A 19,559-nucleotide genomic window follows, 5' to 3' on the forward strand; every position below is an offset into this window, starting at 1 on the left:
TTATAACCCTTAGCCTTAGGGGCTTTTTCTCTTTGACTTAGTGATGTTCTATCTTATTGCAATTCACTAGATTCTTCTCCTCTTCTTCTTCTCTCTACTTTACTAAAAGAGTGGATTGACCCACACTTTCACTAAAGTGAGGACTAAATATATCATCTTAAATTGGATGTACTCCAAATTAGTGAAATTTTAACACCTATTTAATGTGATATAATAGATATCCTTGTGCCTTTCATTCCTTCTTCTCTTTCTTGTCCTTCCTCCTAGGTGGAATTGGGGTAAAATCTAATAGATCCTCTTTAAAGCTCTCATTTTCATGGTTTTAAGCTTAATGTAGGATTTATCCTCCTAGGTCATCCCTTCCCTTCATCTATCCACTTGGAATCTTCTCTTTTCACTATAAGGGCTATATCTTGAATTCTACACCTAATCTAGAGATTCAAAACATATTTTGAGATCCTAAAGGGATTCCAAAGGTTTTGGGACCTGGTTGTCAGGGGTGGAGTGCACCCCTAGCCAATCAAGAGTACATTGGGTCCCTAATGGGCTAATTAGAAGCATATTGTGCCTCTAATTGGGACCTATTCTAGGTCTCCTCTTTGGGCCCCATGTTTAGGTATGTTCGGGGCATTTATTCATAGGCAAGTTGGCCTGTAGGAATTAGTCAATTTTGAGTTCTATATAAACCCTTTCATTTTCTCCATTTCTCATCTCATCTCATATCAAGAATCTACAAGTTCAAGTACTCACACTCAAGTATTCAAGTGTTCAAAAATTCTTCAATTATTCAAGGCATTCAAGTTATTCCTCCATTGAAGACCACAAATTTATGCATTCAAGCCATTGAAAGAGTTTCTGCTAGATCTTCTATTGCATTTTCAACATTTAAGATCTCCCTTCAAGATCATTTCTTGCATCTTCTACATCCATCCTTTCAGTTTGATACAGTTTGATACACTTTTGATGTCCTTTTTAGGGTTTTAAAGTTGAGTCAAAGTTATTACATCTACATACTTGATTACATTCCAAATTCAAGAGAATATCCATATATCTGTGTTGCTTCATGTTAGATCTATCACTACTACTTGCTTAAATTTGACTTCAATTATTATAATTCAAGATTAATTCTTAAACTGGGGTTTGACCAAGGAACACCCCCCCCCCCCCCCCCCCCGCCTTGCCTCCCCCAACAACAAATAAATATTTCTTTTGTTTTGGAGGCTTCATATTGTAGATTGATGAATAGGTTACAGATCTAGGTAACCTTTTCGGCTCTCTATAGAAGTGTAAAATCAGAATTAGCATCCTGCACAATCGATCAAGGGCGCACTGCACCCCTGCTAATCCATTTCACTCCTAAAGATCCACTTTGCCCCTTACAGATCTTTGAACAATTTTTGATATTTGTTTGCATCATCGATTTCAACCTAGATGTCGGGTTATAGAAGATTCTAACATCATTTGATAACAAATTTTTTAGGTTTGTGTTCTATAAGGTATATCATCTTCTCCTTTCTATTTCCATACTTTTCATTATAGCATTACTTTATTTATATTTTTTCTTAAATCCTCTTAAGGTGGGGTGAGAGGAAAATGAACCTGAGTCGTTCAATCTTCTTTTGCCCATTACATTTAGATTGGTACTTATCTTGTATCAATCTAATCTAATCAAAAGTGGTGGATCTCGGTCTTCCCCTTTTTCATTTATGTATGGTTGGTCCACTTCCATTTTCTAACCATACACTAACAACAGACATACTTTTTAGTTTGTGTTGAACTTTTGAGATAAAGTTGTAATATCTTCTCGATATTTAATATATAAAAAAATTAACATGTCAATTTTGACATTTGTGAAGTCGTCACTGCATAATCATTAACTAATCTCAATGTTTACACCTTGATTTGAATCTTGTATAACTTGTGTGCACTATGTTATTTGTGACATATATTTTAAGTCAAAATCAGAAGTTAATGACCTATCAACAAACATTGTTACTAGTCACTAAAAGCCTATTCAAATTAGGAATATATAGGTGATTTATAGTTATTGCACAAGTAGGACATCTAGATTATCAAATAGAAAAATTGCAAATACAGTAGTCTAGTGCCATATCAACTACATTAGTGAAAAAAGATTGTTGATTGATTGTCAATCAAGGAACATTGTAAAAGATACACCAATACATCCGCCAATATATGAAGATGAAATTGTTCAAGTGCAACATGTTATGAATATCAATGAGAAACTATAGAAACCTGTCAAATGATCAATGATAGTATATCCCATAGACCATTTTTTGTGCTTTATATCAAGAGACATGTCATGTTCCTTGACCAAAATCATGCACCAAAAGGTAAACTAAAACCATAGAATGTTGTCATAATACGAGAATGTTCATGTGCTAAGGATACATATCTAAACTAAAATATAATCATACCATATCAACCATTGAACATACCATGCAAAAATTGATCATATTTGCCAACATGAAATATAAGAGATAGATAATCTTTTCGTTGAATACTTTTTGACATCAAGGACAACATCCATCAAAGGAAACAACTGAGGGTAACACTCTCAACCATATTCAAGGTGAGTCAAAAACATAAAATATCCCTAGTAACTTAAGCTAGGTGGGAATAGGGCACTAACTAGAAATGTCATAAGATAGCTAGTATCACAATGGTGCTATTGACACTAGCATTGTGGACCCAACTAGTATTTTGATTCGAATAAATTTTAAATTTTATTTTCAAATAAATATTAACATTTTTCAATAGGTCACTCATAGGACTAGGAACTTCACCATAAATATCATCTAAGAAATAGATTTCTATACTCCCATTGAGACACTTATGGATTTTATTTCCCCATAGTTTTTTATTGTTTGAATAAGATTTATATAGCCAAAATGTAGAACAAAGAAAGCATGTGAGAGATATAGAAATGGACAAGGAAAAGGATGGATGGGCAAGTCCTCCATTGCACGCATAACTCTATCTTCTTGATTACCTATTAATTGGCTTATCGTATTGCACAACTATATGTAAAACATGGAAAAAGTTACTAACTAGCCTTTGATGATTTTTTGACATAATCATTGCACACCAAGATATACTTGAGTCACTGTATTGAACTTTCAAATTGTGCATCTAAGACATGCATACTGAAACATCATCCTAATTTATTTGAATCATCATTTATCATCCATGATTATTCCTTATCATATAGCATCACTGACTATTATCGTTCATGCCCTTCAAGGTCACTCATGCACGTCTCATAACTCTATTCTGTATTAACTATTTCAATTATCTTTGACCATTTTATTTGTGAATTTCAAACATGTCTTATTTTGCTTGGCCACTCTATTACTCATTACACTTACTTTCATGTCCCAAAATCTTCTTTAGATCGATCAATATTACTATCCAGATTACATTGGTTAGTTTGGGTGCTTCCCAACTTTGTCAAAAAAATGAATCTAACAATAAAACTTCTTTGCAATTGAGAAAACCTCAAGGATTTCATCTTTTCATAAAGGATTTCAGTAGTGTTCTTGAATTGAACCACATTCTTCTCACTTGCAAACATAGGTAAAACTTGAAATACTAATATTATGTCAATCACAACATCAGACATAAACCAAAATTATAGAACTGCGTCAAAAAAATCAATACCATGATTATTAGATTGACTTTCCACAAACTTAAAAACTCAATTTAAATTTTATCATGTACATTTAAATTGAAATTATAATGTACAAATCAAACTTATCATCAAAACATTAAACACACATCTAACAAATTATCAATTCAACTAAATCACTTCACTCTTCATATTTAATTTTTTTATCTCTCATTACTATCATAACTCAATCAAATTAATTAGAATCATATTACTCATCACTAAACATCAAACCAAAGTTTTTTTTTTTTCACATACAAGATAGGCAACCTTTAGTCCATGGTTAGTCTGATCAGCCAATCAAGAATTGGCCAATGGATAATAATATAAATTTCAAACTTACAAAAATACCCAAAAACTATAAACTATTCCAAAAATATATATAGAGAGATATTCTGGCCCATCCCAAAATACAGATCACCTCAGACGTGCTGCCATTAAATCTCACTTCAACTCACATCGCTACCTTGCAGCATGTGATAACTAAGACTCTATTATTGAAATACTGGAGTTAGTAAGATTTCAAGGACACTTGTGACCTCCTTTGGAGTTCTTCAACGTTGCATAGCAGTCACAATCCCCAGCAATGTATCCACTGGTGCCAGAAGACACACAGTTACATTTATTGCAACATATCATACAGTATTGAATGCATCTGTCTGCCCGGCCTGCTAATGCACACCTTGAATCACATTTGCTTGGGCAGTCCACTGTACCTGCAAAACAAAATGTCACCAAAAATTGTCAAACAAGATGATTCTTAGTCTTGATTTCAAATTCAGGATGAGATAATAAAGAAAAAGAGAGGATTTATATATGTCTCTTAAATAATATATTATAAAATTTCTTAATCTAATAGAAGTGAAAGGAAATAATCCATATTGCATTGACAGACAGATTACAAAAGCATGAAACCATAGAAAAATATCGATTGATAGGAACCGGCAAGCAGATTACAGTCGCATGAAACCATTGGAAAAAGAAAAACTAAACTATCACTTAAAACTCTTACACTATTGAAAGAACAGTGTCAATAGAATTTGCTATAGTGATAAAACACTATCTAAAACATATAAAAAACATAATTTTGTTCAGAGATATATTTATAAAATCAAACATCTACAAATGGCAAAAGGTCAACAATAAGACATATTCCCCCAACCTCCATAACCAGAAGGATCAAGAAATACAGGGTCTGAGTTAAGTAGAGGTTAACATTAAGAATGTTTCTAAATTTATTAACATTTTGACTTAGATGTAGTGATCTATCATCATTGATGAGAAATCTTCAAATGTTATCTAAAAAAATGTCAATGTAAATCATCACATGTAATTCAAAAATGCTATGCAATCATAATATTGAGCTAAATGAACTTGACTATTAACAAATTTCCACATACGTTTCTAGATTTTAATTTTGGGAGAGTTTTTCAGGGAAAAACGTTCCAATCACATTCTACAATAAGAGTGTGTAAAAAAATTTTAGCTCTTGTATAATCCAGAACACTAACTGAAAAACTCACACAATCAAAATCCAGCAACATACAACATATCTAGATGAACTTTACAAAATTTATGTCAACGAAATATTAACTCCTGATCTTTAATATTAGCTCCCAATCTTTATGGGTATCACTTAATTTGTGTTATTTATCAAGCGAAGTTAAGGTGGACAGCTGAGCTCAACCTCAGTTTGAGAGACAAGCTCAACGTTTGGCTATGTAATCAGAGTTTGTCAGGCACAGAAGGTAGCATCTTGAATCATGGGTTCTTTTCTTTTTATTTTCTTTCTGTTCTTAAATCTTAAATATATCACAGATTGGTTAAAATTATAGACTATAGAAGTATTTCTTTTAACTTTCAAATTAGAGAAATTTCAAACTTCAAATCACAATCTCTGTTTTATCCATGGAAAACTTGTGAAAAAGATAAAACGAGAATATTAGAAAACCCAACAACAAGAACAACATAATTATACCGGTTTGCAGCAGCCTTCGCTTAATCTTTGCATCCTCACCTACACCAAATGCTTGCACCTGCAAAAGGCAAATGATTTTAAGCAAAACCCACATTAAAAACTAACATTACTCTGCAGTATGTTCACCATAGAAAGAGCTTGCCTGCATGACTACGATGGAGAGGACCATCAAAGCCATTATTTTATGAGCTGCCTCCATTGTATACTAAAATATCTCTGCTCAACTCAACTCGACTCATTCAGTGCAAGAACAAGGCTGATGTGGAGTGACTCATATAGTAGAGGTCATGGGATTGTTGAGTAGCTGTAAAGCTGTTAATGAATGATGTGCTGGATGCCACTGAATCTGGTTTTGTCCTGTTTCATAGGTTGTCTAAGTGTTATCCATTAGGAGAGTGGGAAGGGCAGGTGAAGCACAAGGGTTGTGTGCTTGACAGTAAGAATTGCGTTTACATGATTTGAACATTGGCCCAATTATCAGTAAAATTAATGGGCAATTTGAAAGAATTGCAGAGTGCCTGTCATCAATGTCTGCCACTAAATGACAGAGAATCCGTGACTCTTCTTGCATTGATAATACGGAGTATTGTAGGCCGAGCCCCTAGGAATAGAAACCACCATGCCACCGTCCCTTTCTTCTGAAGTTGAGTCGTTAGATATCTAATCGACTATTTCAAATTATTCAACAACAATTTGATCTGTATAGACATTAGTTACTTTCGTCCTAAATTTCTATTATGAAATTTCATTTGTGTTGGGCAATAGTTGTCTTGCATTGTGCAACTTTATTAAGTTGGTATTTCAAATTGTATAACAATGTGTAGACTTTAATTGGAAGTACTATATAATTTTATTGGTGAACTTATACTTTGAGTTGATTGAAGTTAGAGGTATGGAAATATTTTGAAATGACTATTTTTTTAATATTGACAACAAATCCTATTATGTGAGTTGTTATTATACAAAAGGTAGAAAAGTAGTTAAATTACATACCAAGACAATCAAAAACATAAATCTAAATCCAACATATCATTTAGAATTTGTGGATGAGCAAGTTAACTATAATGGCTACTAGTATACTTTCCATATATGTGAAAGAGGATGGATATTTGGTATATTTAGTCACATTAAATTAATCTTATGTGTATCTTGAACTTTAATTAAATGTTTATTTTAGATTGTTTTTTAATATAATAATTTATGGAAATATTATACTTTTGATTTTTAAATGTTTTAAAGATCACTTTTTTAAGATGTAGGGAAGGAAATTTTAAATATTAGCATCTCTATTTTTAGAAAACTTTGGGTAGAAGACATCAAGAGATATTATTATTGACCATCTATTCCCCTCAATTTGTAAATCTAGTAAAAATGAGGGTGTCGAGAATGAAATCTCCTGACAACTTATAAATAGATTTTTCTAAAGATACATCTATGAACACACACTTGTACTTCTAAATGAACTTCACAACAACAAAACAATAAAACTCAAGTTGAAAATAACACTCATGATAAAGCCATATTGGAGATGAAAGATCAAAGATGTATCTTGGATAAGCTCCAGCGGTTGTATGTAAATGCTCTTTGTTATACCACTACTCAACTAGACAATGTAGGATTGGCATCCAGATGATTTATTGTGCAACGAAACAACATGCATTTAACATGAAAGTGGATGATCAAATGAGAGAGAAAGCCTCTTATAAATAGATTTCTCAAGAGGAAAAATAGAATCACAAGATATAAAGTAAAAACAAAAGTTGGAGAAATTGATTTGTTGAGATAATTAGTTGTCACAAATGACGAATAAGCTACAAGATTAAATTGAGAACTATTACTCCAATTTTGAAAGGGTGTAACTTTTGACTCATGAGAAAAGGGACAAGTGGCATGTTATTTGTAAAGACTAATTATGTTCACATGTGTGTGAGCAAGGTGGTAATGTGGGATATATGCTATTACTTACAAATCTATGAGAAAAGATGTGAAGATGAGTTAGTCTGCACATAGTGGAGTTGACTTGGGCGATGGGTTTTTCTCTCCATTGGTCTTGGGTTTGAATCCTACTCGACTTTAACTTATGCACATGGCTTCAAAAAGGACACGTGCATCCTTAGGGGGTTAGTCTTCCCCCTAGTTGTTGGGTTGGGCCACAAGGATACTACTAAGCTTTTAAAACAAAGAAGTGAAGATGAATCAAGGTCAAGGGGTGGTGTGGAGGACTAGTATGCCTTCAAGATAACATGATTATACATGTGTTAGCAAAGAATGACATGTATTAGCATGCTCAAAAATATCTAGGAGTAGGTTGTTGTGGAGAGTTTGCATGCCTCCAAGTTAGAATACTCATATATGTGAGAGAAAGAAGTGGCCTAGGTTGGTATGCTCATACATATGGAAGCACAGAGGGAAGTAGGACCACATGTTAAATGATATGTGAGTTAGATATTAATCTATTGAGAGTGATTTAAATGGTTAGGTTTTAAATGTGAAGGATTGTTAATGATGTAGGGAGGGAACAAACTTAAGCAAAATCAACTTAACTTAAGCTTACTAACAACCCTGCTCAGAGTTACACATGGAAGAAACATATAAAACAATGTATAAGAGGCTTGAATCCATACTTTTACATGGGTGTAATTAATAAACAACACATTTGAAACACAAAGCTCAGCAATTTGGTAGCCACACTTATGCAATAACTAAAAGAAGTCCTTCAACATGCCCAATTGTGAGGCCTTCTAGGTTTTGGAAATATATAATGAAATTATGAAGTTAGAAATCCAAATTTGCATCTATCATGCTTTTCAACATCTCATATCATCTTATGTTTTGTTGCTACCATCTCTCCCCTCAACTAATTCTAACCAAGCTTCTTATATAGCTAGCTAAGCCACAAGTTCACTAGTCAGGCATTTAATTACATTATAGGTCCAACCTAGAAAGAATAAAGAAAACCCATGTTGAATGAAACATAAGATGATGGGTACTCAAAGGTGGATCCATGTGTGTCATAGGAGTTAGCTCCTAACTTTGTAATGTGACATGATAACATATGAAATTGTGCCAAAAGAAACAACACACCTCACTAGAAGAAAACATGCCAAAATAGAGAATGCAAAGAATGGTTCATAACTTGAGAAATACAAATGATCAAGGCTTGTGCTCTTAGGAGGAGGATCAGGGATAGTTCATCATCAACATGTTAACTATGCATAACATGACATGAACAATAGCAATAGATACTTCACAAACAACAAGCTAGTACAGAAAATAAGATATATTTTTGGTTGATGCACGATTGCTCAAACACCCAAGATGCTCCTACATCAGACACCTAAGGTTAATAAAGAATTTATGTCCACATCAGGCATTGCTCATATTCTAATCTGAATCATAAGGGTCCAACTTAGGTCATGTAATCCATGAACTTTGTTCAAATGGTTTATCTTTCCACTGAACTAGGCATTCCATGCAATCCTTTCGTCTAGTACTCTTACTTACTCTGCTATTCAGAATCTTTTCAATGTCTTTTTTTTGTTTTCTAGGATAATCTAGGCTACTATCATTTTCATCTTATGATTCATAGTTCTCAAAGATATCTAAAATGTTGAATATAGGTGATGTATCCATATCTTTTGTTGATTCCACTTCATAAGCAGTTCCATTGTCAAACTTCTTCAAAATTTTACAAGGTCCAAACTTCTTCATTTTTAGCTTACTGTATGTACCAACTGGAAATCTATTCTTCTTCAAATGAATCATAACCTCATCACCAACTTCAAAATATTTGTGTCTCTTCCTTTTATCAACTCTCTATTTATACTTCTAATTATTGTCTTCCAAATTTATTTTAACTTCCTCATTCAAATTCTTCATGAAAACTGTAAACTCCTTGGCTTTAGCACTCCATCTTGTCTCATAAAGTAATTATCTCAACTCTATGGTTCCTTTAGGGTGAAATCCAGTAACAATCTCAAATGGTGTCCTCTTAGTGCTTCTATTCACAAGATTATTGTATGCAAACTTTTCTTCTGCCTAAACTAAATCCCAATTATCAGGTTTATCTCCAACCAAACATCTTAGTAAATTACCCAAACTTTTGTTCACTACTTCAGTTTTTCCATCTTTCTAAGGGTGAAATGTAGAACTAAACTTTAACTTTGTATTCATGTTTTTCCAAAGTGTTCTCCAAAAGTAACCAATAAACTTAGTGTCTATTTGAAACAATAGTCTTAGGCAAACCATGCAATCTCACTATTTCCTTGAAAAATAACTCAGCTACTTGCAATGCATTAGAGGTTTTCTTACAAGGTATAAAATGTGTCATCTTTTAAAATCTACCAACAACTATAAAAATAGAATCATTAACTCTTTGAGTTCTAGGAAATCCAAAAAAAAATTCATACTCACATCTTCCCAAGGTTTATTAGGTTCATGTAAAGGTGAATACAATCCCACATTCTGACTAGATCCTTTTGCTACTTGACAGATCTTGTAACTTCTAGCAATTCATTGTACATCCCTATAAATTTGTGGCCAAAAGTATCTCTCAAAACTCAGTTTAACGATCTTATCAATCCAAAAATGTATGGAAAGTCCACCACTATGTTTCTCTTTTATTATGTTTTCTCTCATATATCCTCTAGGTATGCATAACTTAATTCCTCTGAATAACATATCCTCTGAATGAAATAATCAGTCCACTTATCACTCATTAACTGTTCCTTACAAAATTTCCAAGGTTCTACAAAATCCATATCTGTCTCATACAAAAATTTCAAGTCATCAAAGCCAAGTACTTTAACTCTTATCTCTATCAGCAAATTCCTTCTTCTACTCAATGCATTAGCAACTTTGTTTAACTATCCACTCTTGAGTTTTAGTGAAAAGGAAAAACTCTGCAAAAACTCTTGACCCACTTCATATGTCTTTGATTCAACTTATTTTGACTTCCCAAATACTATAAATCCTTTGTTAGGATTAACCTCAAATAAAAATAATAGTTACATGCAAATATAACCAATATCAGAAGATAATAAATCGCACAGAAGAGAACACAAGACACCAAGATTTGACGTGGTTCACCCAATCCCTAGGCTACGTCCACCAATAGCAAGTCCAATATTATTATTAGCCATTGATTATAATCCACAATCCCTTACAGCTCAAAACCACCACAAGAAGCTATAATATCACCATTATATTATTGAAATCCCTAACCCTAAGAATTTTTATACAAGCTTTCTCTACAAACAAAATTAGGGCTAGAATAAGTCATCCAATAGGAAAAATGGTAGCCAACACCTTTTACAATATAAGGGCATTTTTGGCTTTCGGAGTGCTCCCCCCGAAAAACCCCATGGGGGCATTGCCCCTAGACCGCACCATGTACTACAATAGGGAGCGCACCTAGGGTGTTGCCCCTTGACCCTATCTTGGGGGCACTGCCCTGAAACCCCTATAGAAATAATATGGCGAGAAAACCACACCGAATAAACCTCTAACTCTAATTAGGCTCCACATCACAACAATCTCCCACTTGGATATTGATCAAACTCCATAATAATAACCTCCCACTTGGAGACTAATCATAGCACTACTAAACCTATAGCTCTCACTGGAATATCAAACCACCCTGGACTCTGTTGTTTTTTTATTCTGTTCAATTGAGAAGACCAACCAAAGTTGAAGAGGAGTTTAGCTTCTCCCTTGTTACTACCTTAGTAAACATATATGTTGGATTATCATCTGTACATGTATTAGCTATTTTTAATTTTCCATCATTCAGTACTGACCGAATGAAATGGTGTCGCAACTATATGTGTTTTTTCTTTGAATGCAAAGATAAATTCTTTGCAAGATGAATGGTCGTCTAACTTTCTATAAACAAATAATTATCCTTCTGAGGGTGTCCCAATTCTTCCAGGAAGAACTAAAGTCATATCATCTCCTTGGTTGCCTCTATAGTGGCAACATACTCTGCCTTTGTAGTGGATAAAGAATTAACCTTCTACAATCGAGAAACCCAATTTATTGTTGCCCCACCAATAGTAAATACATAATCTATAGTACTCTACCTGGTATCAATATCCCCTACCAAATTTAAGTCAACATAACCCTATAAATCAATAGTAGAGCCCCCAAAGTATAAACACTTACTGGGTGTTCCTCTCAGATATCTAAGAATCCATTTAACTGCATTCCAATGCTCAATTCTTGGATGACACATATACCTACTAATGACTCCCACTGCATGTGAAATATCTAGCTTAGTACATACCATAGCATGCATCAAGCTTCCTACAGCTAAAGCATAAGGTACCTTAGACATCTTATCCTCCTCTTATTGTGTATTTGGAAACATCTCCTTAGTCAACTTAAAATGATCAAGTAAAGGTGTGCTGACAGCTTTAGCATTCTCCATAGAGAAACATTGCAACACCTTCGCAATATAATCAACCTGAGATAATCAATCTCTTCAAATATTCATACCAAAGATTTGTTTTGCTTCCCCCAAATCCTTTATAGCAAATGCATGTGCTAACTAGCATTTTTGTCCCTTAATGTGATCCATGTTAGACCTAGTTGCAAGCATATGATCAACATATAAATGTAAAATAATGTAGTTATCATCATCCAACCTCTTAAAATAACCACAATAATCTGAATGACGTCTACTATAGCCATTCTCATGCATAAAACTATCAAATCTCAGATAGCATTGTCGAGGTGCTTACTTCAAGCCATATAAACTTTTCTTCAATCTGCACGCTAAGTTCTCCTTACCTTTGACCTCAAATCCCTATGGTTGTGCCATATATATCTCTTCATCCAAATCACCATGAAGGAAGGTTGTTTTAACATCAAGCTGATCCAAATGCAAATCTTTAGTAGCCACAATACTTAAAACAATGTGAATAGAAGTCATTTTCACAACAAGAGAGAATATCTCATCAAAATCAATGCCTTTTTTTTTGTGAAAATCCTTTTACCACTAACTTGGCTTTAAATTTTTTCTTATCTCCGTCCTCTTCTTTCAACTTGTAAACCCATTTATTCTGTGAAGCCCTTTTACCTATAGGCAACTGGAATAAATCCCATGTCTTATTTTTTAGTAGAGAGTCAATTTATTCTTTGATTGTAGACTCCCACTAAATATTTGTATCCACCTACACAACTTCTTCATAACATTCAGGTTCACTAGCATTAGTAAGTAAAATAGAATACAAAGAGGGAGAAAATCTCTCTGGAGGTCTACTTAGCCTTGTTGATTGTCTAGCAGTCATTGGCATGTGTGGTGTTTGTTGTTGCGGTTGTTGCAGACCATGAGGAATTGTTGGAACATCATATTTTGGAGTATCATCCAACACTATATAATCATCTTCTTTCTTCTCATGTTGTTGCAATTGATCTTTGTACAACACTTTCTCATTAAATATGGCATCCCTGCTTCTTACAATTTTACGATTTTCAAAATCCCAAAGCCTATAACCAAATTCATCAATGCCATAGCCAAAAAATAGACATTTCTTTGACTTAGCTTCTAGCTTGGTTCTATTTTTAGAATCTATATGAGAAAATGCTTCTTACCTAAAGGTTTTGAGAAAAGAATAACTCACCTTTTTACCAATCCATGCTTCCTCTAAAATACCAAATCCCAAAGGATCAGTGGAACCTCTATTAATCAAATATATAGTAATATTAATAGCCTTCACCCACATGTTTAAGGGAAACCCAGCATGTAACCTCATGCTCCTTGCATGCTCCATTGCAATCTTGTTCATGTGTTCAGCCACTCCATTTTCCTGTGTAGCCCTTGAAATAGTTTTTTGTCTATGAATACCACTAGTGTAGCAATAATCTTCAAATTCATGATTGCAATACTCACCACCAGTATCAGATTTGAAACATTTTAATTTCTTACCAGTCTCATTTTTAACCAAGCATTTCTATTTCTTAAAATTTTGAAATACATCATATTTTTGTATAAGGAAATAAACTCATACTTTTCTAGTTGCATCATTAATAAATGTAACATAATAATGAGAGCCACCAATGGTAGATACCTAAGCTGGTCCCCATACATTTGTTGGCACAAGCTCTAATCTCTAACCTTTTTTTTCCTTCCCAATCTTCACAAAACTCACTCTCTTTTGTTTTCCATACACACAACTTTCACAAAAAATCATATGAACACATTTTTAGGCCTTGTAAAACTTTCTTTGAATGAAGTAATTTCATACCTTTCTCACTCATGTGCCCAAGTTTGTGGTGCCATAGCATTGTATCAGAATCTATAGTAATTGTTCTTGAATATTCATTTTTCTCTTAAACAATTAAAGCAGAAAGAAAAGTATGACCTATACAAAGATATTAGGTGCCTACTTTCACACCTTTTTCTACTACAAGGGAACCTTTTGAAACCTTCCAATTTTTATCATTAAAGATAACTACAAAACCCTCATCACCGATTTTCCCTACTAAAATTAAATTCCTACTCAGCCTTGGAACATGTCTCACCTCATGTAGTAGCCAATGATTCCCATTCTACAACTTAATTTTAACTTTTCCTTTTCCAACAATTTAATAGGGTTCATTATCCCCCAAATAAACAAGCCCAAAATCCCCTTGGACATAATCAATAAATTAACCTCTATGAGATGTAGCATGAAATGAAGCACCAGAATCTAAAACCCATGAATCATCAATACTTTCTAAAGAAAGAAGCAAAGCATCCTCTTCAGATTTGTTACTTACCACATCTACCTCCTTGTTCCCTTCTGGCTTATCTCCTTCATTTTTCTTTTGAGTCAAACAATCTCTCTTTGTATGCCCTAGTTTACCATAGTACCAACAATCTCTTGGTTCTCTAGATTGAGACCTCTTCCCCTTTGACTTTCCTCTTGATTTCACACAGTTTCCAAAATTATTTCCTCTCTCAGTCATTCTGCCTCTGCTTTGTGTGTTCAAAGCACTTCCTAATGTAGATCCACCTAAGGTTTTCCTATGAGTTTCCTCACTCAAAATAACACCAATCACATCATCAAAATTTAGGGTATTAGATCTAGAAATAAAATTACTCACAGCCATTCTAGCTTTTAGGCAAAGAAAATAATATCAAGAGAGCCCTAATTTCTTCATCAAAATTAATACCCAGATAGGATAATTGACTAGTAAAAGTATTAAACTCATTTAAATTATCTACAATAGATCCACCTTCTTTCATCTTCATATTAAATAAGCATTTCATGAGAAATACTTTGTTTAAAGCGAAGGGCTTTCATATAAGTTCACTAGCGTTTGCATCAACTCTTCGGTCATCTTAGCTTTTGTAATATTAAATGTCACTAATAGTGCCAAGCATAATCGAATACTTTCAAGTGTCTTTCTGTCTAAAATCTCCTAGTCCTCATCTAACATAGTCCCTTGTTTCTTGGATTTTCTTTCCAACGGCTTCCATAAATCCTTCTAATAAATATAGTCCTCCATTTTTATCTTCCATAACTGAAAGTTTTTCCAATTGAACTTGTCCACCTTTAGCTTACCCTCATATGCCATCACTCCCACTCAATCGTGAGACCTTCCTACAGAGGATCTCTGAAAAATAATATTAAAAAAAGGGCGATAGTTTGGCTAAAAAAATGACAACAATTTGAGCTATAAGAAAAATGAAGATCATCTAACTCTGATACCACTTGTTAGGATTAACGTCAAATAGAAATAACAATTACATGCAAATATAACCAATATCATAATATAATATATCGCACAGAAGAGAACACAAGACACCAAGATTGGATGTGGTTCACCCAATCCCTGGGCTACATCCACCAATAGCAAGTACAATATTATTATTATCCACTGATTACAATCCACAATCCCTTATAGCTCAATATCACCACAAGAAGCTACAATATCACCATTACATTATTGAAATCCCTAACCCTAAGCCTTTATACAAGCTTTTTTCGCTTACAAGATTAGGGCTAGAATAAGTCGTCCAATAGGGAAAATAGTAGCCAACACCTTTTACAATATAAGGGAATTTTTGGCTTTGGGGATGTTGCTCCTAAAAACCCCCACGAGGGTGTTACCCCTCAACCCCACCCTATACTATGGCAGGGAGCGCACCTGGGGTGCTACCCCTTGACCCTATCTTGGGGGTGCTGTCCCCAACCCTCGTAGAAATAATAAGGGGAGAAAACTATGATGAATAAACCTCTGATTCTAATTAGGCTCCACATCACAATAGCTTTATGGTCAGTGTACAATACAAAATCCTTAAGCATCAAATAATGTCTTCATTTCTTCAGAGCTTGAATAATAGCATAGAATTCCTAATCATTAAATGAATATTTTTGCTTAGCATCATTCAATTTCTCACTAAAGAAATCAATAGGTATTCCATCTTGACTCAAAATAGATCCAATTGCACTTCCACTAGCATCACCTTCAACTTGAAAAACCTTACTGAAATTAGGCAAAGCAAGGGTAGGCAATTCTGCAATATTTTGCTTCAATGTTTCAAAACTCTTATGTGCTCCATGTGTCCATTTGAAATCCTTTTTATCCCCTCTCATAGTCTCAATCGTAGCATTACAAATAGAACTAAGATTCATGATAAACTTCCTATAGAAACTTACCAATCCATGAATTGATCTTACCTCTCCAACATTCTCTAGTGTAGGAAAATCCAAAATTACTCTCATGTTTTCAAGGTCCAGCTTCAAACCATCAACTAAAATTACAAAACCAAGGTACAAAATCTCTTCTTTCATGAATGAGTATTTCTTCAGGTTAATCAGAAAATTTTCCTCCTTAAATCTCTGTAATACTTGTCTAATATGTTCAAGGTGCTCTTTCTTACTTTTACTAAATATCAAGATGTCATCAAGGTATACAATCATAAATTTACCCAAGAAACTTTTCAAAACTTCATTCATCAACCTCATGAAATTACTAGGTGAATTAGTCAGACCAAAAGGCATAACTAACTATTCATACAAACCTTTAGTAGTCTTAAAAGTGGTCTTCCATTTTGCTCCTTCTTTGATTCTAATTTGGTGATATCCACTTTTCAAATCAATCTTTGTAAAATATTTTTCTCCACTCAAACTATCCATTATGTCATCCATTCTAGGCAAAGGAAATATGTATCTCACTATTATCTTATTTATAGCTCTAGAATTAGTGCACATTCTCCATTCCCCATTCTTGTTAGGTGCTAATACTATAGGTACAACACATGGACTCAAACTTTCTCTGATCAATCCCTTCTCCAACAATTCTTGCACTTTTCTATTCAGCTCAATCTTTTCATTAGGTATTTAACCTATGTCATGCCTTATTAAGAAAACCAACTCTAAGTATCAAATCCTAACTTATAGTTCTCATAGGAGGCAAACCATTAGGTACATTATCAGAAATGATGTCATGAAATTATGTCAGCAAAGGTTCAATCTTATGTGCATGCTCTAATTCATCTTATTTCTCAGTTTTCCTTGGAATTAAATCATAGAAAATATTATGTTCTTTCATCTTTCTTACAAACTTATTACCCTCAATTACACATACTTTGACTATAGTACAATGATTTTCACTCAACTTTTTCTACCAAAGGCAAAAATATTTGTTTATTTCCATTTACCCAAATAGTATACCGAGTCAATCTACCATCATGAAAATATTTTCTATCATACTGCCAAGGTCTACCCAAATGAATATGACAATAATCCATAGGCATGATATCACACAAGACTTCATCATGATAATTCCCAATTTGAAATTTGACAAGGCATTGATCACTTACAAGTAAATTACACACGTTCTAGATCCAAGCAGCATGGTAAGGCTTAGGATGTCTCAACCTTTGCAACTACAATTTGTTAACCAAATCTTTAGATGCCAAATTATCATAACTTCCACTATTTATGATTACCTTGCAGCATTTTCCATCTATCTTGCAACTGGTCTTAAATAAACTTCTTCTTAGAACAGGTTCTTCATCAGTTTCTTCATTCCACAAGATTATTCTCATCATAAAGTTCTCACCTTTCTCAAGTTCATTAAATTTTTTATCAGCTTCTTCACAAGTCAAAGTATTTTTACTATTACCTCCAGCCTTCTTTCCAGAATTAGTGCATCGAAAGGTTCAATTCCTTTCTTCTCCACATTTGTAACCAGTACCCTTAAACCAAGATATTTCTTCCCTTTTTCCATTGTTGTTATTCCTAGAGTAACCAATATAATTTCCTCTAGAGTAATTACCTCTTTTACCAGCAGGTTCATCCTTCCATCCTTTATCTTGCATTGTATTGTCAGATCTACTACTTTCTCCATAAATTCAGCCTTTGCTTCTCTAAAATCTACCACCTCTTCCTCATTGTCTCTAACCATGTTTCTTTATCAATCTTTCTTCACCCTTCAAAGTAAATTGGTATGCTTCCTCTACACCATCCATCTTAACATAGCTGAACTTATCTCAAATTGATATCCTTTGGCCATTCAAGTATCTAGCTACCTTTTCCATTTCATTTTCCACATGTTTAGATCTGATGTCTAATTTTTAGAATTCCTCAGTATATTCCTTCACGCTCATATCCTTTTTCCTTAAATTGTGCATCTTTCTCAACAAACTAACCTGGTAATCTGCAAGGAGAAACTTGTTCTTCATCTTTCCAAGCATTTTCATCCATGTCTTGATCTTTTCTTTTCCTCTTTTCTATCAATCGACTTGCAAATGATCTCACCAAAGAGATGCATGACCTTGAAACTTTGTACTTGCTATTTTAACATGTTGATGATTATTCTAGGATGATGATAGGTATGTACCTAAAAAATATATCTGAAGCTTTTCAAAAATTCAAGTTGTATCTGGCTAGAGTTGAAAAAGAAACTAGAAGAATTTAAAATGATTAAGGTCAAACAAAGGAGGTGAATTCATCTCTAATGAAATCAATGAGTTTTGCAATGAAAGTGGAATCAAAATACAAGTATCTATACCTATTACACCTCAGTAGAATGGTATAGTAGAAAGAAGAAATAAATCCATCATGGATTGTGAAATGACACTAATGATAGAGAAAAATGTTGGAACCAAATACTAGAAAGAAGCAATCAACACATCAGTTCGTACCCTCAACCGAGTTCAACTAAAGAAAGGTACAAATCAAACACCTTATAAATTATGGTATGTATGTAAAACTAATGTATGTTATTTCAAAGTATTTTGAAGCAAATGTTATATCTTATAAATTGATGAGTTTGTAGAAAAGAGTGAAGAATAAAATAATAAGGAATATGAAGACTACAAAAACTTTTTTTACTATGATCCTAAGACTTTACCCAAGCTTCAAGAAAATGTGGTTGAGAAATAGTAGATAGCACCAACCCAACACTAAACACCACCCAAGTCACCTAAGCCTGCAATACCCATCGAGTTGTAGCCAGTGCAACCCGAGGTAGCTAGTGTAACCCAAGGTAGCCAGTGCAACCCAAGCAGTAGTTAGAGAAACCTGAGTCTCAAATAGAGGGAACCGAGTCTTAGACAATGGGAATTGAGCAAAGTTCAAAAGATCATAGAACCTTTGAGCATGGTGAGCCAACTGAAACAAGTCCAAAATCTAGAAGGAAGGAACCTGTACATTCTAGATATGTCAAAAGGCGTCATGCACCTAAAAAAAAAATTGGAGATGAAACAAGAGGCATAATGACAAAGAACAAACTAAAAGGTACATGTTTGCTTATTGAATTTGAGCCTAGAACTATAAAAGATGCTTTGAATAATGAAAGTTGGATAGAAGCAATGAATGAAGAAATTGAGCAAATTGAAAGAAACAATACTTGGACTCTTCTTCCTAGACCCAAGGACAAAAATATAATTGGTACAAA

The 19,559-nt window shown here is 33.8% G+C and overlaps 1 protein-coding gene across 1 annotated transcript; it reads right to left on the reverse strand.

Annotated features, from left to right (window-relative positions):
- Nucleotides 1-3,875: 3,875 nt before the first annotated feature.
- Nucleotides 3,876-6,425, reverse strand: LOC149528778 (cypmaclein-like). The gene is made up of 3 exons (XM_089808437.1): nt 5,809-6,425; nt 5,667-5,724; nt 3,876-4,404 (listed from the first exon to the last, which is right to left on the reverse strand). The coding sequence occupies exons 1-3, from the start codon at nt 5,863-5,865 to the stop codon at nt 4,211-4,213; spliced, it is 309 nt and encodes a 102-aa protein (XP_089664563.1). The 5' UTR covers nt 5,866-6,425; the 3' UTR covers nt 3,876-4,210.
- Between the last annotated feature and the right edge of the window lie 13,134 nt (nt 6,426-19,559).

The sequence above is a fragment of the Cupressus sempervirens genome, chromosome 11 (assembly GCF_028749045.1).
Source record: "Cupressus sempervirens isolate cs-2001-9-10 chromosome 11, ASM2874904v1, whole genome shotgun sequence".
Classification (NCBI taxonomy): Eukaryota; Viridiplantae; Streptophyta; class Pinopsida; order Cupressales; family Cupressaceae; genus Cupressus; species Cupressus sempervirens.

What these genes read in the sequence shown, in the direction of transcription:
- LOC149528778 (XM_089808437.1), bottom strand. Translation starts at nt 5,865, where the DNA reads ATGGAGGCAGCTCATAAAATAATGGCTTTGATGGTCCTCTCCATCGTA. An exon ending in TCTCCATCGTAGTCATGCAG is followed by an intron (nt 5,725 to 5,808) that starts GCAAGCTCTTTC and finishes TGCCTTTTGCAG; the next exon opens with GTGCAAGCATTTGGTGTAGG. An exon ending in GCGAAGGCTGCTGCAAACCG is followed by an intron (nt 4,405 to 5,666) that starts GTATAATTATGT and finishes TTTGTTTTGCAG; the next exon opens with GTACAGTGGACTGCCCAAGC.